General features: G+C 38.2%; 12 protein-coding genes and 1 non-coding gene across 13 annotated transcripts; 5 read left to right on the forward strand and 8 right to left on the reverse strand.

Annotated features, from left to right (window-relative positions):
• Positions 1 to 589: 589 nt before the first annotated feature.
• Positions 590 to 3,460, reverse strand: num1 (meiotic cortical anchoring factor for dynein Mcp5/Num1; the record flags this gene model as incomplete). Its single annotated transcript, XM_056180254.1, has 1 exon — positions 590 to 3,460. One exon carries the CDS (start codon positions 3,458 to 3,460, stop codon positions 590 to 592), a length of 2,871 nt encoding a protein of 956 aa, XP_056036842.1.
• A 607-nt stretch (positions 3,461 to 4,067) lies between these two features.
• On the forward strand, positions 4,068 to 6,632 carry psy2 (serine/threonine protein phosphatase PP4 regulatory subunit 3 Psy2; the record flags this gene model as incomplete). Its single annotated transcript, XM_056180255.1, has 3 exons — positions 4,068 to 4,767; positions 4,819 to 4,899; positions 4,945 to 6,632. The coding sequence occupies 3 exons, from the start codon at positions 4,068 to 4,070 to the stop codon at positions 6,630 to 6,632; spliced, it is 2,469 nt and encodes an 822-aa protein (XP_056036843.1).
• A 349-nt stretch (positions 6,633 to 6,981) lies between these two features.
• Positions 6,982 to 8,358, reverse strand: erg1 (squalene monooxygenase Erg1; the record flags this gene model as incomplete). The annotated part of the gene is made up of 1 exon (XM_056180256.1): positions 6,982 to 8,358. The coding sequence occupies one exon, from the start codon at positions 8,356 to 8,358 to the stop codon at positions 6,982 to 6,984; it is 1,377 nt and encodes a 458-aa protein (XP_056036844.1).
• Positions 8,359 to 8,913: 555 nt separating this feature from the next.
• On the reverse strand, positions 8,914 to 9,285 carry SOMG_01464 (uncharacterized protein; the record flags this gene model as incomplete). Its single annotated transcript, XM_056180257.1, has 1 exon — positions 8,914 to 9,285. One exon carries the CDS (start codon positions 9,283 to 9,285, stop codon positions 8,914 to 8,916), a length of 372 nt encoding a protein of 123 aa, XP_056036837.1.
• A 954-nt stretch (positions 9,286 to 10,239) lies between these two features.
• Positions 10,240 to 10,643, forward strand: pmp3 (plasma membrane proteolipid Pmp3; the record flags this gene model as incomplete). The annotated part of the gene is made up of 2 exons (XM_056180258.1): positions 10,240 to 10,269; positions 10,500 to 10,643. The coding sequence occupies 2 exons, from the start codon at positions 10,240 to 10,242 to the stop codon at positions 10,641 to 10,643; spliced, it is 174 nt and encodes a 57-aa protein (XP_056036838.1).
• Positions 10,644 to 11,550: 907 nt separating this feature from the next.
• On the reverse strand, positions 11,551 to 12,007 carry tim16 (TIM23 translocase complex subunit Tim16; the record flags this gene model as incomplete). The annotated part of the gene is made up of 2 exons (XM_056180259.1): positions 11,551 to 11,900; positions 11,959 to 12,007. The coding sequence occupies 2 exons, from the start codon at positions 12,005 to 12,007 to the stop codon at positions 11,551 to 11,553; spliced, it is 399 nt and encodes a 132-aa protein (XP_056036839.1).
• A 410-nt stretch (positions 12,008 to 12,417) lies between these two features.
• Positions 12,418 to 13,659, reverse strand: SOMG_01467 (biological adhesion; the record flags this gene model as incomplete). Its single annotated transcript, XM_056180260.1, has 2 exons — positions 12,418 to 13,572; positions 13,618 to 13,659. The coding sequence occupies 2 exons, from the start codon at positions 13,657 to 13,659 to the stop codon at positions 12,418 to 12,420; spliced, it is 1,197 nt and encodes a 398-aa protein (XP_056036840.1).
• Positions 13,660 to 14,147: 488 nt separating this feature from the next.
• snR3 lies at positions 14,148 to 14,315 on the forward strand. The gene has a single exon (XR_008803672.1). It is a non-coding gene; the product is annotated as a box H/ACA small nucleolar RNA snR3 (small nucleolar RNA).
• Positions 14,316 to 14,986: 671 nt separating this feature from the next.
• mim1 (mitochondrial MIM complex subunit Mim1) lies at positions 14,987 to 15,366 on the reverse strand (the record flags this gene model as incomplete). Its single annotated transcript, XM_056180261.1, has 2 exons — positions 14,987 to 15,095; positions 15,167 to 15,366. The coding sequence occupies 2 exons, from the start codon at positions 15,364 to 15,366 to the stop codon at positions 14,987 to 14,989; spliced, it is 309 nt and encodes a 102-aa protein (XP_056036835.1).
• Positions 15,367 to 16,108: 742 nt separating this feature from the next.
• Positions 16,109 to 17,884, forward strand: SOMG_01469 (vacuolar polyphosphatase; the record flags this gene model as incomplete). Its single annotated transcript, XM_056180262.1, has 1 exon — positions 16,109 to 17,884. The coding sequence occupies one exon, from the start codon at positions 16,109 to 16,111 to the stop codon at positions 17,882 to 17,884; it is 1,776 nt and encodes a 591-aa protein (XP_056036836.1).
• A 79-nt stretch (positions 17,885 to 17,963) lies between these two features.
• Positions 17,964 to 20,300, reverse strand: adl1 (DNA ligase; the record flags this gene model as incomplete). The annotated part of the gene is made up of 1 exon (XM_056180263.1): positions 17,964 to 20,300. One exon carries the CDS (start codon positions 20,298 to 20,300, stop codon positions 17,964 to 17,966), a length of 2,337 nt encoding a protein of 778 aa, XP_056037029.1.
• Positions 20,301 to 20,459: 159 nt separating this feature from the next.
• Positions 20,460 to 21,515, reverse strand: wdr83 (WD repeat protein, MAPK organizer 1 (MORG1) family Wdr83-like; the record flags this gene model as incomplete). Its single annotated transcript, XM_056180264.1, has 4 exons — positions 20,460 to 20,818; positions 20,874 to 21,031; positions 21,081 to 21,117; positions 21,170 to 21,515. The coding sequence occupies 4 exons, from the start codon at positions 21,513 to 21,515 to the stop codon at positions 20,460 to 20,462; spliced, it is 900 nt and encodes a 299-aa protein (XP_056037028.1).
• A 345-nt stretch (positions 21,516 to 21,860) lies between these two features.
• pwp2 (U3 snoRNP-associated protein Utp1) lies at positions 21,861 to 24,425 on the forward strand (the record flags this gene model as incomplete). Its single annotated transcript, XM_056180265.1, has 1 exon — positions 21,861 to 24,425. The coding sequence occupies one exon, from the start codon at positions 21,861 to 21,863 to the stop codon at positions 24,423 to 24,425; it is 2,565 nt and encodes an 854-aa protein (XP_056037027.1).
• Positions 24,426 to 24,468: the final 43 nt, after the last annotated feature.

The following is a 24,468-nucleotide window of genomic DNA, read 5'->3' on the forward strand; positions in this document are numbered from 1 at the left end:
CCTATAGTAAGATATTAATAATGTGAACACCAATTCGACTAGCGTTCTTTAGTAAATAAATAAATAAAACAAAAGACAGAGCAGAGCATTCCTTTTATATAGAATTTAGCCTAGGAAACCAAAAATCTCCCTTATTTTTATAATTAAAGTCTTAACGTAATGGATGTCTATACTTATTAGACTTCCTATAAAGTTGGGATGGATCGCAAGATGTAAATTTAGCATACATATCTATACAAATAGAGTAAAAGTCAAACGACTTATCTCATTGATCACCACCAACAATGCTTTGCTTGTTCTTTCTATTAAAGATCCACAGGAAAAGTTCAGCTTCATAACATAATTAACAACATTTATCGAGTTCTTTTCATATATTAATTATTCTTAAATTAGTAATAAATTTAAATAATCAGTTCATTAATCTTCATCAAATTTCAAAAACATCAATAATACCACAGTTCAGCTATTTACAATTCGTACCGCCTTTCTGCTAGCAGATTAGTTTCGGTCACTCCTACTTAGCAAAGGGATTCATAGTTTAAAACATTATGGTCGTTTCGTCCACATATTAGCTAGACTCACATAACGTCTATTTGTCGGGATTATTGGGTTTCATAAGCTTATTAAAACGAGGCTTATCATTTTGTTTGAGAAGCAATTCCGAATTTGTAGCATTTTTACGAATCTTCAAATCTCTAAATGCTTTGAGCCACACTTCATGAATTGCTTTGGATCGAGCAGCTATTTTTACGGGCTTTTCATCCGTTAGTACTATAATGCTTCGATTATATACAACATCAGGATCCTCCAAATAACTCTCAGAAACAGTATCAAATCCAATTATTTTAACTGATTTTATCTCAGTTCTTTTATTGATTCCAATGAAAGGATTGATTTTAGACCAGTACAATCGTTCCTGGTAGGGATGGATCCATGCGTATCGTAGATGCATTGGCTTTGTAAAGAATTTTGCAAACTTGTTACGTTTATATTTGAAAATATAGTCACCAATCATAACATGCGCCAGTTGTTCACTTATACCTTGCAAGAAGTCTAGAGATTTGTCTTGCTCTTTAGCTCCTTTACGCAAAGGAATCACGGAAACCGCGCCCATCTTACCTGTGAAACGAGTTTCACTATCCCGCACAACCTGTTTATCCTTCCTTTGATTGCTTGCCATTCTTTGATAAGGTTCACCATTATCAGATTGGGAAGAAGCAGTTTCTCCTTTCTCTGAGAGAGAAAACATGGAAGGAGCCGGAGAAGCTTTTAAAAACCATGACGGCATACCATAATTTCTTCTTCTAAGTTGATTAGTATCTTCGATAATTGCCGGAGAATACGGGGTCTCTTCAGAATTACTGATGACTTCAGGGATAGACTGAGCAAAACTAAAGCTTCGACGGGGTAAAACAAGACTTCTGGACCTAGAAAGGCGTTGCACACTATTATTAGACATCAACTTGCTCCATTGATCCCAGTCATAATCCCTGGAGGGTCTTGTTTTGGGATAGACGGTCCTTCCGTTAATCGAGCATTGAATGCTCTTATCTTTTGAAACACTCAAAGATCTTCGTGGCACAGCAGTATTTAAACGAATGTTGTGAGGTTCGTCTTTAGATGCTTCATATAACGTCAAACTTCGACGAGTGATCGGATAACGGCTCGAAAAGCTGGAGGATCTTCTCTTTAAAAAATAATCTTTTTTGTACGTGTTACTGTCATGTGAAAGTAAGGAAGCAGTACTTTTTGTACTGGCTAATTCCACTCCATTGTCTTCACTCGAACGGTTGTTCTGGATTCTAGGTTTCTGAGCCTCAATAGAAACGGCGTTAGTATTATCGTCCTTGTTCAATTCTGTATCAAAACTTCCTAAACGAAATGATACAGGACTTCTAACGGTTTTAGCAGTTTCATTGTCCGCCTCCCGTCGATACTCGGAGTGTTCCTTGTTAGTTGAAGAATAAATATTTTTAATGCTTTCGGAAGTTTCAGGAGCATCAAGTCGTACACCAGTTAATGTTTCAACTGCTATCCTATTTTTCTGATCATTTTCACTAATTATTAATAAAGGAACTAAAGGTTTGACGGTAGTTTCATGTTTCAACTCGCTCATTTCATTAGCGTCCTTTGAAGGGGGTTTCCCTGTTTGCTCTGGTAAAGTTTCAGTTTGCTGGTGGGTTATACCAGCGTTGGTTATCTGTCCACTCTGTTTAGAAATATCAACACCTGTCGCATCAATGCTCAAACGTAGATTGTGGGAAACTGATAGACCCGGAATTTGTTTGATGCTCCAGTCATTTGCAACAGCTTCTTGAAATTGGTGCGTTGTTAACAGGAAATGAACACACTGATCTTCAAGGAAACTTGAATTTCTTAATTTCAAAGATAATTCTTCCAGGTTTCTACGACCAAAATTCAGCAATGAGCCCTTTTCAGGTAGATTGAGCTGATCCATCACTTCGCTGTCTTCAGTATCGATCCGCTTCTCGATTCCTGTATCTTGGGTACCGATGGGCTTTAAAGCGACGTCAGAAACGGAACTCTTAGATGACATCAGTGAAGAAGAGCTAGAGGAACACTCAGAAGCTTTAGTGGAAGACGCTATATTTTCTGCTTCATTGAGAGTCTTTTGAAAACTTGGATTGCTTTCGAAAAACACATCCGAAACATCTCCTAACTTAGCTTTACTACCAGAATCTTCGTTGAATGATTCAACTTCATTTCCATTTTGCAAATCTTCAGTCTTACTTAGCAAACACTGTAGCTGACCGAAAGATAAGCGAAGGCTAGAAAGCTCTGTGGCAAGTTTTTCTTTTTCGTCAATATGTATTTTCAGCATAGAATCAGAATGAGCGAGTTTTTCAGTGAGGATTTGTGCATTCTGTTCTAGGGCTTGATGATCAGTCTTCATATTTGACCTTTCGACTGTATAGATCTTAAATTTATCGTTTAGAGAATCCAATTGAGATAGTAATTCACCATTTTCTTTCAAAACTTTTTGAAACTCAATATCTTTTTCTTTGAAACGGAAGTGAAGGGTTTTAAGCTGCTGAAGAATATTTTGCCCGATAGTAGCAGCATACTGTGTATTTGTTTCAGCACGCGTAGGTTGGTCATAGGGGAACGCGTTTTGGATCACTTTATCGTTGTTTAACTTTGAAGAGGATATACCGTATGACTTTGAGTTTAGTAATTGTACTAGTTTCGCCTCTTCAACTACTAAACTGTTCTCAAGCTCTTGTAATTGAGTTCGTATTTCAAGCACCTTTTCGTGGTCGTGATCTGAATAATTTTCTTTCACAGATTTTTGAGCCTGCTTTATTTCATTTTCTACGGCAGCTTTCTCTTGTAAGAAAGATTCTCCTAGCAAGCCGGCATAAACAAGCCTGTCTTTGACATTTTCAAGCTTTATAAAAAGGCTCTTCTGTTTCATATCTTCCTTGCTTTCTCCTTCCATCTTTGCTTTTGGTCATTTACAGTATACGTTCTTGTCAATTGCTCCTCATCTCGTTGAAACGCTTGTATTCCTAAAACACGTCGCGTCATAAACAGCATTTACCTTATAAACATACAGTGAGCCTTTATAAAAAAAACAATTGTAAGAGTTAATATTTTTAGCAATCTCGCGCCTGTTCAACAACTTTAACCAATCCCTTAAACATTACAAACTCGTGGATTTGCTAACGCGCAACCGCGATTCACTTACAATCCCATTCTTGTAAACAAATCAAAAAGGTGCCAGTGTTAAGCACCCATTCAAGTTTTTTTTATTTATTTTTTATTTTTTTCATATACAAAAAGTCTGTCCAAGTTTTCTTTGTTCCTTGAGAATGGAGTACAATTTCTCTGGTATAAGCGCAACTCCCTGGTTTGTAACTACAGCGTGTTATATAGCTTTAATGAATCTGTTTACTACTTCGTAAACTCAAGTAATGTACTGCGTTCTGGCTTGCAAAATAAAACTCACCACCACAGATGTAGTACTTGAACATAGCACATGGACAACAGGCAGTGTATGCCTTAGTTTAAGAAGTTTTGCTTTTTGTTATAGTTGTAGACTTAGCATGGGTTTTAAGAAAGGAAATGGAGAACTTGAAAAAGATTATTTTGAAAATATGAATGAAGATGAATTAGAAGGCGCCATTACATCTGCATTACAACATGTTGAAGTCCCTCCTATTCCTCGTCGTGTCAAAGTTTACGAAATGGAGAATGATAACTGGGCAGATTGTGGAACTGGTTACTGCAATGGTTTAATAGAAGATTCACTTGCATATTTCGTTGTATATTCTGAATCCGATAACGAAACCATACTTTTAAAGACACAAATCGTTGCAGAAGATATATATACCCGTCAAGAAGAAACTCTAATAGTATGGCAAGAATTAAATGGCACAGATCTTGCTCTCAGTTTCCAAGAATCTATCGGCTGCATCGACATGTGGATGTTCCTCACAAATGTTCAGAAAGCCATTTGCTCAGTAACTGGAAATTTTTCAAACGACGATATTTTAACAGATGATGGTACTGCACATGAAAAGTACTTTCAATCTGTTAGTTTACCCTCACCCGAGTTATCGAATCTTCCTGAAATTGAGGAAACTGTTTTTGGCTTTATGAATTCCGTCCAAACCAGAGATCATCTTGTGCGCTATTTATCCAATGAAGATTATGTCGCAAGACTTATTGAACTCTTTCCGTTATGCGAAGATCTTGAAAACACAGATGATTTACATCGATTATGCTCTATTATTAAATGCTTTGGTAAGGACAGGCTGAACTATTGTCTTCGTTTACTAACATGTTTTTACCAAGTCCAACTAAATGACGCTCCATTACTTGAATCCCTTGTTTCTAATGATGAAAAACTAATGACCATTGCTGGAATCTTGGAATGTGAGTTAAAGCTTCTTCTCTTATCATTTATACACTAACCATTAGATGATCCCGAGTTTCCTAATATTAAGGCGAACCATCGCGAGTATTTGACTGATACCTCTAAATTCAAACAAGTCGTTCCTATTCGAGAACCCCGTATCCTTTCTAAGATCCACCAGACTTTTAAACTGCAATATATAAGAGATGTCATAGTATCAAGGATTGTTGACGAGCCCTCCTTTTCCGTTTTAAATTCTTTTATTTTCTTCAACCAAGCAGATATAATCCAATACCTCCAAACTAATAAGTGCTTTTTGCTTGAACTCTTTAGTATATATACAAATGATGCCCATGATGATGAGAAAAAACAAGAAGGAATCTTTTTTATACAGCAGGTCTGTAATATCGCAAAGAGCTTACAATTCCAATCCTGTTCAGCGTTATTCGTGACTTTTGTGAAGTATAATTTACTTCAGGCTCTGGAATACGCGATGTCAAGTCCGAAAAATAAAGTACGAAATGCTGGATCTGATGTTTTAGTTTCCATTATCGATCAGGACCCTGCGATTATATGGCAAAAATTTGATCAAGATCGTAAGGATGACTCAACTTCATCTTCTTCTGCACGAATTTCACAACATTCTTTATTATCTACTTTGATAAACATACTCCACAAGGAAACAAACCCAGGAGTCCTTGCTCAAATTGCAGAAGCATTTCGTATTTTGCTAAGTCTTCCTGGGAACTACGCATTCAGTAATCCTTATCGAAATGCTGATGGAGCAAGTCGAAGTAAAGCTGATAGTATTGTCGGTCTTAACTTCATTGATAATTTTTACGATAATTCATTTGCATACTTAGCTGACCCACTTTTAAAACTTACAAAGCCTGAGGATGTTAGTGAAACCAAGCTGGATCTATATGTGCTTTTATGTGAGCTTTTCAGTTACTTTTTTAAAATCCACGAGCAATGGACCCGGCAGTTGGGTACCTATAAAGTGATAGCATCTAAAATCGCCTTTTTGCTTACCAGCAATAAAAAATATGTTGTTTTAAGCGCTCTTCGGTTTTTCCGTTCATGTCTAGCAGCCCGCCAAGCTGATATGTCTTCTATCATGTTGGAGCATGATATCTTTGGTAAAATTTTGGAGCTAATGATTCAGGTAAAGTTTGAAAGGGGTCTGCTTAATTCAGCAACTCTTGAGTTTTTTGAATATATACGATCTGACGGCTCGGAAGCGATCCTTAATCATTTGAACAAGCAATATCATGCTCAATTGGAATCTCTATCAGATTTCAGTACGTTTTCTGAATTACTGCAACTGGTAGATAATTTAAGTTCCGGTTCTGAAAGCTTTAAGAGCGTTAGTACGCATGATCCTACTGATTTAGACTTTGAAAATACAAGAAAAAATGAAAATGGGGAAACATTACCACCTGAAAAGCCATCTGCTCGGAAAGTTAATACCGTCAAGTCTTCCGACGACAAAGATGATACTGAGAATAAACTGGATGTTCCCAACTTTTCAAATGATTCGCCAGACAGTAGTCGCCAGTCTATTCTTGAAGATCGTTACTTCTTGGAGTCCGCTATGCTTAATACAGAATCTAATAATACTTCAGAGGTTAGCTTAAACCGCCTTCAAAATTCCAAGAGGAAATCCGAGTTAAACTTGGAAAACATTGGAGAGGACGAAGAATCTCCAAAAAAGAGGGTTGCTTATGAAAATGAAAACATTGAAGGATCATAAGCGTTTGTTTTATAGAAATCTGATTACTATTTATAAGGGTTATTAAATCAATTTAATTCTTTATACCATTGAAAAAAAAACTTAACTTAAACTTGATCTTAAATGTTACCATAGTTCCTCAATGACGAAAATGAAACCTCCGAATGTTTTGAGTTGTTTAGCATGAATGAGTGTTTATCTTAATGAAGCGGCTGAAGACAATTGAAAAGAGACTTTTAAAAGGCATTTGAAAAAGTATATTTGTGTGCAGGAAACATTTATTATAGAGCGCGTTAATTATGAAACAATATTCGGATAAGTACAAAAAGGAGTAACCAAAGAACGAAAAAGAAACCGATTAAATCAAGTCTTAGGATGACATTTCACTAAGAATATAGGGAATAATAACTAGTGAAGCTTGCACGAAAATAAGCACAGACTCCAAAGCTCGGATAGGCATAAGCATGGCTGGACCATTGGTGAAGATATATTGATAAATACTATAGGCGCAGACAGCATAAAAATGGAGGAGTAAATGAGAAGGACTATGATCCAAACCTCCAAGCAAACGAACAGGACCTTCGGTGCAACTTCCACCGCGAATGAAGTAATCGATGCAACCGTCTTCTAAAGCTTTCATATAACGGTTTTTAGGAGAGAAAAGCTTGTAAAGGGCGATGGAAAGGACGTTGATGACAAAGCTGTAGCCTTTACGCTTCCAATGAAGCTTATTAGTTTGCGAAATTACATTATCATAATCGTACAGATCAGGGACAACATTAGGAGCAATGAAACGAGAAAGTAAATGAGCATCGTGAAGGCAGACAGTCATACCACCGCCGGTTAAAGGATGGCGCATATTATTAGAGTCACCAACAAGAATTAAGCCCTTGGTGCGATTGATGGAAGGAGGCAAGAACTGATTGGGCATAGAGCGAAGTCGATCATTATGGACGGCAGCCTTGAGGGAAGGGCGAAGAGACTCGGGCATTCGTGGAACACACTTATCTAAAACGTATTCTTTGAGGATGTCGCCAGAAGGAAGATTTTTGCCAGGGTAGTTGATAAGGATACGAGCTTCATTATGGGAAATCGGATAGATGACCATAGGAGCGACATCGCTAAGGATGACATGACCACGACCAGGGACGGGAAAATCTGGGTTTGTGAGGATGAGGCCAAGGAAATGATCTGTAATTTGAATAGGATGATCAACAAAGCTCTTACGGAACTTGGAAAAGCAACCATCACAAACTAGAGTCAATGGAGCTTTGTAATGGAGGAGAGAAGAATCTGGTTTTCTTGTAGCGGCGACTCCGCGAATTATCTCGCCGGAATCATCACGCATGAGCTCGTTGACAGTGGCTTCGACAACCGTAACGTTTGGGGTATTTATGAGAGCCTTGCGCAAGTTCATGACAAATCGGCCGTAATGAAACCCAATCCCACGGTAGTCAGAGCCGTCGGGCTTTTCGGGATAAGGAACAGCGACATTGATCCCCTTATGGAAGATTTGGTAACCAGAGGTGAATTGACCGTCGATACCCTGAATACAATCCTCAATGCCAATTTTCTCGAGGGCTTCAATACCACCTGGTTGAAGCAATTCACCGACAATTCGGTCAGGCTCCGACATGTCACGTTCAAGAACGAGGACCTTTCGACCTTGACGACCCAAAGCAGCGCCCAAAGCGCAACCGGTGATACCGGCACCTACGATAATGATATCAGCATCATCGGAAGACATGGTGTTGGAAAAAAAAGAAAAGAAAAGAAAAGAGAGGAAAGAGTGAATGTAAGGTCCAGAAATGTGTCAAAGAAAAACAAGAATGCAATGCAAGTCAGAAACCAGGAAATTACCAATGTCTACAAAACAATAAAACAGTAAAACAGTAAAAAAAAAAAGATAAAGAAAAAGGCAAAGTTGAAGAGTCAAGACACGGACAAGAGAATCAACAAATTCAATGTGGGAAAGGGACAAACAAAAAGTGACACACAGAGGTGTTGTTCCCTTTGGAGGAAAGGAAAATAAGGTGAAGGATGACCGGGAAGCTTAAAGCATTTAGTGAAAAAAACCGTACGATGAATAAGAAACTCAAGGAGGCGGAGCGAAACCCTAGCGTGTGGAAACAGAGCCGTCTGGTTGGCGGTTGTAGCAAGGATGAGACATGCTCTGTCGCCCGTGGATTTTATAGGTGAACGAGGAGAATAACAGGGTTAGGGTTGGTCGGAAATAACGATGATTGAAGGAGAAAAAAAAAGCAGACCATACAAGGAGGGGAGGAAAAAATAAGCTATCCAATCATAAAAGGCGTAGATGGGCAGATTTCGCAAGGATAAGGAGGGAGAGGGAACGATGCAAAACCCGAATACGGACGAACGGTACGATGGGGTAGTAAACAAAGCGATGAACAGAGAAGGAGGGAGGGTAAACATGATTTGGATGGTTGACGGTTTGAGGTTTGAGGTTTGAGGTTTGGGGTTTATGGTTTATGGTTGATGGTTGATGGTACTCATTGAAGAAGCCATCGTAAAAAGCTTCTAGGTAAAGCTCGTTTTGCTGCGACACGAATCGGTAGGCAATAGCGTCCAAGAAAGAAGAGAAACCCCAAGGAGCTGCTGGGGTTTCTTTTGCGTCTTGGACAGAGCACCAAGGGGACTGACCCTCCCACATTGGATTCAGCCTTGGTAGTGGGAGTTATGACCAGTGGGGGCGGAGAACGCGATGGGGGTAAGTGGGTATTTCGAGAGTAAGAAGGGTAATGCAAGGCAAAGAGTAGAGAGAGAGACAGTGGTAGGAGAGATCGATGACTCTTGTAAAGTGTAGCCACAAGGAGAAAAACACGGCAAAGCTAACAAGAAAAACGAGTTGATGAAAAAAAGTTTTCTTTTTGCAACCAATTCCTCTTTTGCTTGACAATCGACGGTTGTTTTTGCTCCCACTTGCTTCGTCTCTCATAGTGCACAACCTTTCCACGAAGTAAGCTCCAATTGTTTTTGCTCTTTCATTCACTTTGATGTAGCAGCCGCCTGATGTAGCATTTTTGCTACACCTTGTTATATTTTGCATCCTATGTCATTCTCGCTGTTGTCATAATTTGTATTTGCAAAATTCCATTCTAAAAAAAGGTTGTGGCTTGTTGTTTATTGCGAAACAGTCGCTCATTTTTTTTTTTTTTTGTGTGTGTGTGTGTTTTTTTTTTTTTTTTTGGCTTTTTTTTTGTTTACTAATTCATTTATCTTAAATTTCTCTGCTTCTTACAGCAGGATTTTTCACCACTGCACATCCGTCAGCCTCGCACCTCGAGCTTCTCGTCTCTTCATCGTTTTTCTTTTTCGTTTGTTTACGTCTGCATGGCTGGTCTTTTGTTGTTTATTTCTGTGCCTCTAAGCACTCATTTTTCATCATTAATTATCTCAAGCACGATGACATCATAATGTTCTTGTTCTGATGAAAACGGCGCTCACCTACACTACGTCTTTACCAAAGAACCAGCATTTATATATAAGTTAGTTTGCTGCAATATACGTTCCTACTACGTTTCTTACTCTGTTTCAGAAAACAAGGATTTCCTTTTTATACAACACTTTTCTTTCTCAAGGTTTCTCAAATTTTTAAAAATTCACTATGGCTCTTACTGGTAGCGACATCTTTAAGGTATGTTTTTTTGTCTTGCTGCAGCTTTAAAGGAATACAAACCACTCCCTGGTCCTAATCGTATCCTGAAACGAGCCTTGCTTTCCCGGAATCGTTTCCTGACGGTAAAGCTTTACCGGTTGTGGACCTTAGTGTTGCTTAATAAAGGCTTCATTCTTTGTACATGTTTTTCCTTTTCTTCTTGCTTTTCTTGCTTGTTTTTGTGTTCCAACTGTCTGGCTAACATTTAGATCATCTTTGCTATTATCCTCCCTCCCTTGGGTGTTTTCCTTGAACGGGGTTGTGGTGCTGATATACTCATCAACATTCTTCTTTGCTGTCTTGGTTATGTTCCTGGCATCATCCATGCTCTTTACATCATCTTAAAATATTAAAACTATCAAGAGTTTCCCTATCCTATATAACCACGAGAAAACCCTCAATCATATACTTCCAGTTGTGATACGTTTCCTCATGGTCATTTGTTTTCGTCCGTGTGTATACTTTACTTCTTGAACTGGCTGTGTATGACTCGCCTTCCATTTGAAAATCTTCTGGTCCATCTTATTGTAAGCTTGCTTGCAAATATGTATTACCAAACATTTGCTTTCCCAAACGCTTTTCCTTTCTTCTTTTTATCCATATATCTAGTAGCTTATGACTCTTGCTGACTTTTTTTTTTGTTTCTATGCTTTATCTGTTCAGTTCTGTTTTGCGACAAGTCATATGTTTCATTGTTCTCTCTTTCTGTAATTCGGACAATCCGGGTTTTTCAAGAATTGCTTGTGCTCTTGCTTTGCATGCTGTAAGCTCGGCTTGATAATTTCATAGTGTATACAAATTTAAGGAGAGTTCCGCTGATAAACTTGAATGACATTAAAAAGTTACAGAAGAAAAGCCTAGGCTAGTAAACTTCGTAGTCCTTCATGAATCTCGTTTGGGCTTATATTCTCTTACTAACTCTTTTGACCCTTTACAGAATTCACAACATTCTAATCCTTGCAAATTGTACTTTTTTTACTACCATATCCAACCTTTTTTACTCACGCTCAAACGAATCTCTGAAACGTGCTGGAACGCTATCCAATTCTATTAAAGAAGCAAAAATGGTGTTCTTTGCTATTTCTGAACTAGAGTAGGGGAATCGTAAACTTTATTGTACAAATTCCAGACTAAAACTCATTTCATTTCATGGCAGTCCCATGGATCTTGATAATGCAAATTTCGTTTACACTTGCTCAAAAAATTAACTCCTCTAAAACGTTTTCCTTTGCTTAATAGACACACAGGCAAACATACATCTTAGGTATGTGGTTGCTGCCCTTGTTGTTCATTCGTCTCTGGTGGCTCTTTTTGTTTCAGCTCTTCCATAAGTCTCTCATGAGCACGGAATACCTTGCTCTGTATATAAAAAGACCCCCCTGCCTTGGGGTCATTGATTTTGAACATCCGTTGAAATCTCTCTTCTAGCTGCTCCTTGTTTAACGGATCCACGCTGACGTTTAAAATATCACCAGCTTCACGCATACTGATTTCTCCTCGTCGAGCCACCTTTGCTTTCTCAGCATTCCCTGCTTGGCTTGTACCTGTGTTTTGCTGACCGGCATTCGCTACCATCTGTTTGTAGGCCTGAATAAAGGCCCGGCTCATCACTAAATATCATTCCTGTTAGTTCCATTCCATTGCATTTATTTAGTTGTGCGTTTATACCTTGCGAGCCCACGATTATAAATTTACCAACTGCTTTCGGTAGAGACATGGTTTTTCAGAAATTATTCGACAATAGACACCTTTGGTATTATATTTTTTAGACAGTGAATTAAAAATCCTGTTAAATACGATTATTCATCTACTTTCAATTCTTTTAAAGAAAGCCTCACAGTGGTGAGTAGACAGAAAGGGGAAGGGTTAAGGCAAGTTCAGCGATTCTCAGGTTCCATATGGAATTTTTCAAACGGTGAAGGAATTAGGAGTCTTTATTCTTTTAATATATAGTTACATTTAAAACTGCATATTTATTAGTTATATTGAATGAATAAATAAATTGTCATTTCAAAGACAAAGCTGTCTACTCTGTAATATATTCAAGTTCCCTTGTTCATTTAGCATGCCAATAAGGATGGTGCACCGTACAGACGAGAATTAAAAAGTAAATGGGCATAAAGTCTTTTAAACTTCAAAGGGCACACCATGCGCTCCTGGAAAACCTGTTAACGTCAAATCTATGGATACATTATCTATTGGTTCAAATGTAAAATTGTCTTCATAGCTTCCTGTTGGAGCGGATTGTCCTGCCTGCTTATTTCGCATGTTTTCTAGTTCACGAAGATGCTGTTGGCATTCAGCAAACTCATCCATTGCAGATTTATACCTTTCTACAGCCTCTTCGAGGTATTGCTTTTCGCCTTGTAGGTTTTGAATCTGCTTTTCTAGATTTACAACATGCTCTCGTTGCTGTTCATCGTCTAACCCTTTTTCTGAATGAGTACTTTGCTTTCCAAGCTCCTGCAAATCGGATTCTCGTTTGTCAAGAGATGACTTACGTTCACTCAGAGCATGTTGTTCAAAGTCTTTCCAGGATTGAAACGACTCTTTTTCTTGTTGGAAAGTTTTTGTCTGGTTGTTTAGCTCTTCTTTTTGGCGATTTAGGGCTTCTTCTTTTTCCTTCAATTCTTTTTCTTTACTTCCCAACGTAGCTTCTTTCTCCTGACCGCTTTCTGTCGCATGTTGAGATACACGGTCTTTTTCCGCCTTCAACTCATCTAAATCTGTTAATGCCGTTTCCAATTCTCGTTTGGAATTCTCGCTTTCGCTTTTCGAAGACAAAGCTTTTTGTTCATGTTCCTTAATTGTTTCTTGATTTGTATTTTCGGAAACACTCAACTTGCTCTTCAACTCTAGAACTTCCTTTCGAAGGCTCTCTTTCTCTTCATCTACTAAATCCTCTTTTTTAGAGCTCTTTGGCTTTCCATCTTCTTCGGTTGCTTCTTGTTCTTTCTTGTCGCCTATCGGTTCGTTTGTTTCGTGCTCGCCGGAAGCGCCTTCGGCAGCATTAGAAGATTCTTCCTTCTCATTCTTTATTAACTCTTTTGTTGTTTCACTTGCTGTTGATTCGGGTTTGGATTCCTTGTCGGCAGGCTCCAATGAAGATGATTCCTTCGAGGCTTCTGAGGACTCAATATGTTCAGAATTGCTGACACCTGTAGTACTTTCATTACCTACTGTTGTCGAAGCTTCAGTTTCTGGGGTTGAAGATTTCTGAGAGGAAGCCGAGCGAACATCTTTTGTTTTTGCTTGACGTTTCTTCTTTTTTGCTTCTTGTAGCTGTTCCGGTTAGTAAACATTTGTACTTTAGCATTGCAAACGAACCCTTTGTTTTGCAAGCGCTAACTTTTCCTCTCGATCAGACATAGCAGAATACGAAGTATGAATATGTTTTGAAGTGAATGGTGTTGCAGGTATACCAGTAGTAGCTCCACTAGATCAGCCATCGACAAAACGCAGTATAAAAGGCATTCGTAAGAAAAATTATAATTATAAAAAGGATATCAAAAAATAAAGAACAAAACAGCAATAAATCTCTGTTCGATAGCATAGCTCAATGTTTCTAAGCACCGACGATAATATCATACTACCAGTATTATATTACGATAATACCATATTCATAGTATAATACGACAGAACAAATGGGAAAAGAAAAAGAATAAAGTCATCTGAAATGACTATTCACGCAAAGTGGAACATGAAAAAGTTCCGTTTTCTCTGGTTTTTTTTGTCCCTTTTGCATTTTTCTTCTTCGTTGTTACCTGGGTCCATAGAAACAAAAGAAAAAAGGAAAACCAGTGAGGTAACAATAGCAAGGCTATATAAAGGGTGCGGCTGCAGTATTATTTCTTTGTACCAGCGCTCAAGACAGTGCGATTAGGAAGGCTTTTTGCTTGCATGACATTTTGTTATGCGTTCCTACTTGCTATTCATTGAGCGCAGAAGAATGTGCTGGATCTTTTAAGAGCTTGTGAACTTAAGATTTTCCTACTTGTACACGAGTGTCAGAGGATCCATATATGTATATAGATTATTTACGGTTATGTATGGAGATGTTATAAAAAATGTTCATGTATTATTCAATTTTCCAAAAGTAAATTTCCTACGCAAAATTAAGAATGACCATGGGAATGTGTTTTATTTCTGTGTGTTTTATGATGCTGTAGATTTATCAAAAGAAAAGTGACTTACAATTAGGAAAAATCTCTTTTAAATCAATATAAGTGATCAACATTGAGGAAAAAGATCCAGGAACAGGTTTGTTGAAATTGTTGAAAACTTACGGGCTACCTTGATTCAATCCTGACCACCGTACCTCTATATGTGTAACCAAGCGTAGAGTACCGCAGTTATTTGTTGCTGGGAAATAAGAAGGTTGAATTCGTCGCTGGAAAAGGGTGTAAATAGACGGTTGTCGACGGTTATTCGAAACCATTGAGTAAGTTTGGTATAACGGTAGCAGTTTATACAATAAAACAATCATTGAATATTTTGAATATTATTCAAAGTCTTTCACACGAGAAATTCTAGTGTGTTATAAGTACTCATTAAGGTCAAAGAAGAAAAGCGTCTTGGGTGCATGGCAAAAACTAGCTATATGTTCCGAAACTTTGAGAAAAGAAGCTAAAGATTCATCTTCTTCGTTCATTTTGTAATGACACTCTTCAAAGCAATATAGTAACAGCATAACTGCCTATAATTTAACCACCAATTCATTTACCAAAGGAGGAGCATTTTTATCATCAGCAGGTTCGAAAACCAGTTCTATGTTTTTCGTACAATCAAAGACCTCCATACCGGCGCTACAGTCAAGTTGAGAAAATGAAACAATTGTGAGCAATTGGATTCAGTCTTCATTTAGGCTTGAATATACTGCTGTCGTTGAATAGAGTAAATGCGAGTGTGACCAGGAGCCCATCCCAAAGAATGAATAAACGCATGGGCAAATATTTCACCGAATCCCAGCATTATGCCATTTAGGAATGGTAATCCCAGGTTGATGGCAGCATACTTTAGGACTTGGAATACCTGAGTAAACACTGACTTTTGAATGGGCATTGACTTTCCTTCCATGTTGTTTGCTTTTCAATTCCAAGTTAATACAAGTTTTACTTGGTGATACGATGGTACAATTGAGAATCCTAAACGTTTCTTTTTACCTAAATGAAGGTTGTTCACGATTACTGCTCGCCTCCAGATATGTTCGAGCTTTGCAAAATTTTCAAGTGTTAATTATAAACTTTTTCTAGTAAAGTAGTTTCAACAACGGAAGCGTTTCTCGGTACTATTCTTCGAAATTCAGTAACTTTGGATGTTGTCAACATCATATAAAGCGTCTCTTGTCAGTTTGGAATATACATTCGAGTGCGGTTTCACTCACTATTTAAATATACAGTATTTTAGCTATCACTCGTTGTTAATATATAATGCACAATAATGAGCTTTAATGAGAACATGAACGTTTTCGTGTGCATGGATCATCGAAGTACCGATACTTTGTTCTGGTTTATTTCTACGTACGCGCTTCCAGTTTCATTTTATTGTAATTTTATTCTTGTCTTTAAGTAATTATTTTTAGACTAGCGTTTATTGACTTGGATTCTTTCCGCATTGTCTTGACTTTAAACTCCTAGAAGCATAAAAGTTAAGGGGTGCGCTTATTTAAAAAAGCGCCTTAAAGGCGGTTACTAGGTATCAGAGTATTTCATTTTTTCATTGTATTCTCTTGATTATCGGTTAGGTATACCTGTCTGGAAAAGCAAACGTTGTACAACACGTTCGACGAAGACGCGCGTTTGAAGTTGTATAATTCATCATGTTTTCTTTCTTTTCCGTCTTTTCTTATCTACAATGGTTGACTTTGGCTTTCAGCTTTGTTTTGAAACCAGTCGCTTTGGACAATCCTCAAAGTTCCATTACCAATGAAGTAGAAACTCCATCTTCTGGGTGGAGAATCACCAATACCAAGGGAAAGCCACTGACAGGCAGGTTTCTTCATATTACTGATATGCACCCAGATGAATTTTATCGAGATGGTGCTACTGTCGATCACTATTGCCATGACTATAAACATGCAAGTGCCAATTCCAAATCGTCTAAAGCTGGTTTCTTGTCGCCGGGACCAGGATTTGAGTGCGATTCCTCGCCATCTCTAATCAATAAAACATTGGATTGGTTCTCTAAGCATATTGAAAATGATTATGGTGGCATAGATTTCATCATTTGGACAGGCGATAATTCTCGGCATGACAACGACAATCATTTTCCGCGAACAAAAAGCGAAATCATTACTTCCAATGAAAAGATCGTTGATAAAATGATCGAAACGTTTCCAGACGTTCCAATTGTTGCTGCTATTGGAAACAATGATGTGTATCCTCATAATATCATGGAAGGAGGCTCTTCCTCAATGACTCAAGCTCTTGCTGGTGCATGGGATGCTTTAATTCCGACGCAAGAAAAGCACGTTTTTGAAAAAGGAGGGTACTATATGGTTGAGGTAATCCCTCACAGACTTGCTGTTATCGCCTTTAATTCTCTGTACTTTTCGACAAAAAACGCAGCCGTCGATGGTTGTCCTAAAAAGGATCCTGATGACCCAGGATCTTTCCACATTCGATGGCTTCGAATTCAATTTTTACTTCTCAGGCAGAGGAAAATGAATGCTTGGCTAGCTAGCCATGTTCCACCTACACGTGACCAGTGGTATATCGATTGTTATGATGCCTTCGCTGACCTACTGTATGAATTTCGAGACGTCATAGTTGGTCAATTGTATGGACATATGAATATCAATCACTTCGTCTTCCTTGAATTCAACAAGCCACCAGTAGATACTTCGACTTTACAATCTCGAGATTTAGAAGTTGCAACAGCACAGCCTAAATACGTCAAAACTTTGATTGAAAATCAGTATGGTGAGCTTCCATTTGTTCCTGATAAACCATCTTCAAAATTCATGGACGAAACTGTCGGAAAGTTTTCCCTTGCTAGCGTTGGTGGATCTATAGTTCCTGAGATGTTTCCAAACTTTCGTATTTACACGTACAATACTTCGGGTTTGAACCCTCGACCATCAGATTTGGATGGAAACGTGGTTGTCTCTGACTCTTTTCCAAAAAACTATACTTCTCTTGTTGATGAATTATTCGAAGACAAAACTACGGAAGATAACGAAGATTTGTTTATATCAAATTATGAATCAATGAAGAAAAATTCTAAAAGGAAGAAGAAAAAGAAAAAGAACCACAGAAAGAAAAAAATCCAACCTGGAGCTTTAGGACCAGCTTATGTTCCTATGACTTTCACACCATTATCGTTTCAGCAAATATTTTTGAATACGTCTGATTATATGGACGCCACGAGTGAAACAGAAGTTGACTACAAGCTGCTATACGACAGTAGAGATCAACCGTACAACATGCCTTCACTAACTGTTCCTGATTACATGCGCTTAGCAAGACGAATTGCCGGCGTTTGTGAATCAAAGAAAAAAAAGAAAAAAAGGCGTTATAGAGAAATTACTTACACTTATCTATGGCACGCTTATATCGGGGCGCTCCCTAGGTTGGGTGATCCCGATGATTTTTAAGTTATTTATAAGTTATTTATTAAAAATAATCGTATATCATGCAACATCATTAATAGAATCATCGCATCTGTGCACAAGCTCATTGGTTTTGTTTCGTGTACATCTCAGCTAGCATTGTATTAGTAGATGCATCCTCAGGACCTTTGTCCGATCGGATTTTTATGAAACGTGGAAATCGAATTGATAATCCGCGATCTCCATCAGCTAACCCAATACCTGCTTTGTAAACAGGAGAAGAAGTAATCTGTGCACCCTTGATTTCCCAGACTTCTTTAGGAGTAAAAAAGATCTGTGGTTGAACTTTCCCTACTTCATAAATACTAGATACGGGTGCAAGGCTACTATGTCCCGAATCAAGGGAATAACGATCAGTTAATTCTTTGTAAAATTGGTCGCTGAACCCAGACATACATTTGCACACCGCTTCATATACTGCATTTTCGGGGTTGAAAACAGCAAGAAGAATAGGACTAAACCATCCTGCCTTTCTTCCATTGCCATACCAAGCACCAATCGGTACAAGATCTAAAGATTCAAATTCTTCGGAGTAATCTTGTTTTACCTTAATCCAGCCTTCGCCTCGTTTGTCAGGCTCATATGTCGAAGGTAGCTTTGAATTTATTCCGTCCAAAACTTTTACCATCAATCCTTCGCATTTGCTACTAATCGCCAAATTAAAAAATTCCTGGATAACAGCCTCGTCTTTCGATTCGAGAGATGCAACAAGCTGAAATTGATTAGGAACCATATTAAAAGCTTCGTTAATCTTTTTTCTTCTACTTGATAAAGGGCATTGTAACAAAGACTCTCCTTCAAAGTACATCATATCGAAAATGAAGAAACAGACATGAACCGTTATTTCATTTAAATTCACTTTCTTTCTTTCTCTCGTGGAAAGCGTCTGAAAATCACGAATTTGTCCTGTGTTAAAATCGATAGCTACCAACTCACCTTCTATAATATAATCACCATTACTCTTTTGGGCGATTTGACAAGAATCTATAACGTCGGGATACCGTTCACTAATTTCCTCAAGATGACGACTAAAAATTTTAACTTCGCCCATTTTGGACTTGTGCACCTGGGCCCTTTGGCCATCGTATTTGAATTCACAACAAAAATTATGGCCCTCTAATTTTTGTAACATTTCTTGTAAATCCTTCGTGATTGACCCGAACATTGGTTTCACTGGAGTACAGGGTCTTATAGACATACGTTGGGTTAAGTTATTTAACCCCGTGGTCAATAGCGCCTGGACAAGGATGTTGTAATCCGGAACTTGATAAAAGCATTGTTTTACTGTTTCTTCCGCCTTCTGAAACTCTGCTTGTAAAGCTTCAGTCCCTAATTTATTTAGTCTCTCATAATCAGAATAGATAACAAAGGCTTTACTCAAAGCAGTAAGCATAGTATTTTGCACAGCTCCAATCCTAAGATTTTGCATAATGCTCCTTCCTATGTATCGCACTTCCTCCGATTTAGCTGATATTAAAAGAAATTTTGTCAATTCAAGTTTGCGATTTTGAGCCCCATTACCAATACATTCAGCAATTTTCAATAAAGTGGAGTATACTTTTTTGATGGTTAATGGCTGAGGTTGGAACAATGTACGGACAGACACTTTAGCCTCATATGCAACATCACCAGGATCACCGTGACGATTCCAAAGGGTTTTCAGTGATTGTGAAGAGATTCCGCAAACCTCTTTCAGTGCTTTCGAGTACATAGCCGGCCCAACTCCTAAATTTTTTCCGTAAAAACTAGGAGCTATGTCGTTAGTAGAAAGCCATACTGCAGACAATAAAGATTCTTTTTCTAAATATAATAAAGATAAAATACAATTAGTGAGGAGGGTGACTATCCGAATCCTGGATTTTGTCATACTTATTAGAACAAACGTATTCGCTAGAAAGGAATAAGGTGCATCACTTTCAGTATTTCTCGGAACTCTTTCGCGGCAATATTTTTCAAAGGCTAGAGGATCTTGCTGAAAAGTATCCTCGTCGATAAAGTACGCTTCTTGGCAATTACTACTAAGCGTGGTTCTAATTCCAGTTGGGACGTTTTCTTCTTTCATTAATGCACTTGGAGACCCGTCCGGAGGTTCATCTGTTGGTGAATAGGACACAGGCTTATCACTGTTGAAGGCATCCGCTTTTTGACTGTCTCCCACCTCAGCAAGTTCCTCATCAAATTCTTTTTGAAGTTTTAATGCAATATTAAAATCATCATCGGATATTTCGTGTTTACCTTGCTCTGGCTCTGCACTGTCAATTAACTTATGGGAGTTTGGTATTGATGGCCGCTGCTTTGAGAACAGTTCTTGTATTGTGAAATTCGACTGAATCCCGGATTTTCTTTTAGAATTTTTTGAAGAATCATGTGAATAACCGTTTGCCCTTTTTTTCGGAGGCATATTTGTTAACAGACATAAATTGTCCAATTCCTTCCTTCCAATTCACGACGCAATGATAAACTTCCATAAATAAATTCAATTCAATAAATGACAAAACTATTGCGAAAAAATAGCTCGCTTTCTCCCTTTCTCATTAAATTACCATTATGGTTGTTGTAACTACGTCTTGAGACACTGGTAAACCAAGACATCACCATGAGTGGTGGTTGCAGCGAAAGAATCTGAAGAAGGATGAGATACGATATCACTAACGATAGACATATTGGGAGTTGATATGGACGTTAATTGCTCACCAGATTCCATATCCCATATCAAAATCTTCCCATCTTCACTTCCACTAATGACATAGTGCTCCATATAATCAAGGCAAGATCGAAGTCGATAGTTTGTATTTTTCTTTCCGGAATAGCTTTTTAGGATACCACCAGTTTCTAAATCCAAAAGGTGGTTAGAATTGTGTAAAACCGAAACTAAAGCGAAAGCTCCTGTTTTAGACGTCCATATTGAAGTAATTGGATCTGTGGAACGGTATTAGAATAAATTCCTCTGAATGTTAGTCATAATAGCACATACTTGTAAATGAATCAGTAAGTATTTTTCCGTTACGAACATCGTAAGTTCGTATATTGCCGTCAGTAGATCCTGCGATTATTTGGTCTTCTTTAATATCAATTGTCGAAACGCTGTCTTTGGCCTCATTCAAAACTTGCACCGGAATACTAGAGTTTGATCTATTTACATGTGGTAGTTCAATCAAACCCCTTGAAAGTTGATACTTACCTGCAGTCCCATAGACGCACCTTTGAGTCGAAGGATCCTAGCAGTGTTAGTATGGAAAATTTAGTCCAAGTCAGCTTTAAATCACCTACCACTAGCTAAGATTGAGGAATCTTCATTGTAGCGCACAGTATTAACACGAGCAAGGTGACTACCAAATTTCCTGATTACTTTTCCGGTGGAAACATCCCAGACATGAACAAAACGATCGCCTCCACAACTCGCGAACCTAGTACTATCGGTGACTATATCCAAATCCATAACCTCGAAGCTATGAGCCATGTACTCTCTTATATACGCACCAGTTTTTGAGTTCAATAGGCGGACTACACGATCATTGCCGGCGCACAGCAGATAATTACCAGTTGAGTTATATTTTATAGCATTTAAAGGCTCTTTCTCGTTTGTAGGAATTTGTCGTATTAAATTCACCTGCATAATATTTTGTATCGTCTCTAGTTGTGTAGGAAAATAGCCCTTTAGTGGGCAATAATAAGTTCAACCATACGCTTGAAAAAATTTTCTTTAAGAAAGGAATTACTTTCAAAAATTGTTATTACTGTATTCAACAAATTTAATTCTATGTGTAAGAAGTGTTATACAGTTCGTCCTCGAAATTCATCACAATAGTTGCAGCTAAAATATTTCGCCCAGCGCCAACACGTCGAAAGCGGTAAATACGGTATAATTTTACAAAATAAGCTTAATCCGCTACTTTCAATCTGAAAAAATAAATTGAGGAAGAATTAAAGACTATTCGTTCTAAAATCAAAGGCTAAGGATATGAAAACCGAATTCGGGTTTTCGAATTTAATAGGGACAGTGTTCAACCAGGGTAATCTTCTTTTCACACCTGATGGTTATTCTGTTTTAAGTCCAGTAGGAAATCGCATCACTGCTTACAACTTGAAGGAAAATAAGTCGTTCACCTTCCCTTTTGAAAATAAAAAGAATATATCAAGAATCGCTTTATCCCCTCAGGCTACATTATTATTGTCTGTTGACGAAGACGGTAGATGTATTCTTTGTAATTTTTTGAGAAGATCTGTTTTACATCATTTTAATTTCAAATCACCTGTTGGTGCCATTGAGTTTGCTCCTCATGGCAAATACTTTGCTGTGGCTTTGGGTAAACTTATTCAAGTCTGGCGAACACCAGAAGCTATAGACGAGCGTGAATTTGCTCCTTTCGTTTTGCATCGCGAATACACTGGTCATTTTGATGATGTTGTTTCAATTTCATGGTCTGCTGATTCCCGTTTCTTCCTAAGCACTTCAAAAGATTTAACGGTTCGCATACATTCTGTAGATCCTATCGAAGGCTTTCGTCCTTGTGCTTTGACGGGACACAAGAGTACTGTCGTTTCTGCTTTTTTTTCTCAAGACCAGCAAACAATATATTCTGTTAGCAAAGATGGTGCTTTGTTTTCTTGGAAATACTCACCTTTGTTTCAAGCAGGCGAAATAATAGATGAAGAGGCAGAGGAAAATAAAGATCGTACACATATTTGGATGATTAAGGAACGCAACTATTTTTTTCAGAATGCCAATCTTCGTTCGGCTGCTTTCCATCCCACTACAAATTTGTTGGTGGTTGGATTTTCGAATGGCCTCTTTGGTATCTATGAACTACCTATGTTCACAATGCTCTATCAACTGAGTATCACTCAATCGAACATTGATACTCTTACAATAAATAAAACTGGTGAGTGGATTGCGTTAGGTTCCAGCAAGTTAGGCCAGTTGCTCATTTGGGAATGGCAGTCAGAGTCTTATGTACTGAAGCAATCTTCACACTATGATTCGTTGAGCACATTGGTGTATACTCCAGATGGACAAAGAGTTGTTTCAGGAGCCGATGATGGTAAAATAAAGCTTTGGGACATCACTTCGGGATTCTGTGTAGTTACTTTTACCCAACATACTTCGTCGGTTACTGGATTATGTTTTGCTAAGAGGGGAAACGTGCTTTTTAGCAGTTGTCTTGACGGATCTGTAAGGGCATGGGATCTTATAAGATATCGTAACTTTAGAACTTTTACCGCTCCTAATCGCGTCCAATTTTCTTGCGTTGCCGTTGATCCTTCTGGTGAGATCGTTTGCGCCGGATCTCAAGATAGCTTTGAAATATTTATGTGGTCCGTTCAAACTGGTCAATTATTGGAAAGATTGGCTGGGCATGAAGGTCCTGTTTCGTCCCTTTCTTTTAACTCTTCTGGTAGCCTTCTAGCCAGCGGTAGTTGGGATAAAACTGTCCGTATATGGGACATCTTTAGTCGTAGCGGTATAGTCGAGCCTCTCCCTGTTCCATCCGACGTTTTGGCGCTCTCTTTCCGCCCAGATGGAAAAGAGCTTTCGGTAGCTACTCTTGATGGTCAGTTGTCATTCTGGGACGTACAAGAAGCTAAGCAAACTTCTTTGATTGATGGCCGAAAAGACTTATCTGGTGGAAGAAAATCAACTGATGCACAAACTGCTGAGAACGCCTCAGGAAACAAAACTTTTACCTCTGTATGCTATTCTGCAGATGGTTCTTGCGTTTTAACGGCCGGTACTAGTAAATATGTTTGTCTGTATGATATTTTAACTGGGGTTCTGATTAAAAAGTTTCAATTGTCGAAAAATGAATCTCTACAGGGTGTGCTTGAAGTTTTAAATAGTCGAAATATGACTGATGCTGGCTCTATAGACTTAATTGATACTCAGGGCGAAGCTTCTGATTTGGAGGACCGTATAGATAGGACATTACCTGGTGCTGCTAAAGGTGATTTGTCGTCTCGTAAATTGCGTCCTGAAATTCTATGTCAGGAAGTGCAATTTTCTCCAAGCGGTGGAGCTTTTGCAGCTGCAACAACTGAAGGACTAATGATATTTTCCTTAATTAACGACTTCATTTTTGATCCTATCAATTTAGATATTGACATCACTCCTGAAACAACCTTGGCCGTTTGTGCTGAGGGCGAATATTTAATTGCACTCGTGATGGCACTTCGTCTAAATGAGTACAAAGTCATTGAAAGAGTTTATGAGTCGGTCCCTGTAGCTGACATTGATCATATTACCCAACAACTTCCAACTACTTACCTTGCGAATTTTATTAATTATTTGAGTTCATTTGCTGCTGAAACTCCTCATATTGAGTTTCATTTAAGATGGATGCGTTCGATACTGTCTCATCATGGAGAATTTATTAAGAGGAGAAACTTTGAGTATGCGAGTCAACTTACTAGTTTACAAAAGTCTATTGTCGTTCTTAGTAAGCGTCTCTCTCAGCTTGCATCCAATAATGAGTTTTCGCTTTCCTTTATTTTGGACAAAATGCAAACAGAATCAGTCATAAATGCTTAAATTATCATTAGGTAGCTGTTAATTTTGGGGATAAGGATAAGTT

This window comes from Schizosaccharomyces osmophilus, chromosome 1 (assembly GCF_027921745.1).
Source record: "Schizosaccharomyces osmophilus chromosome 1, complete sequence".
NCBI lineage: Eukaryota > Fungi > Ascomycota > Schizosaccharomycetes > Schizosaccharomycetales > Schizosaccharomycetaceae > Schizosaccharomyces > Schizosaccharomyces osmophilus.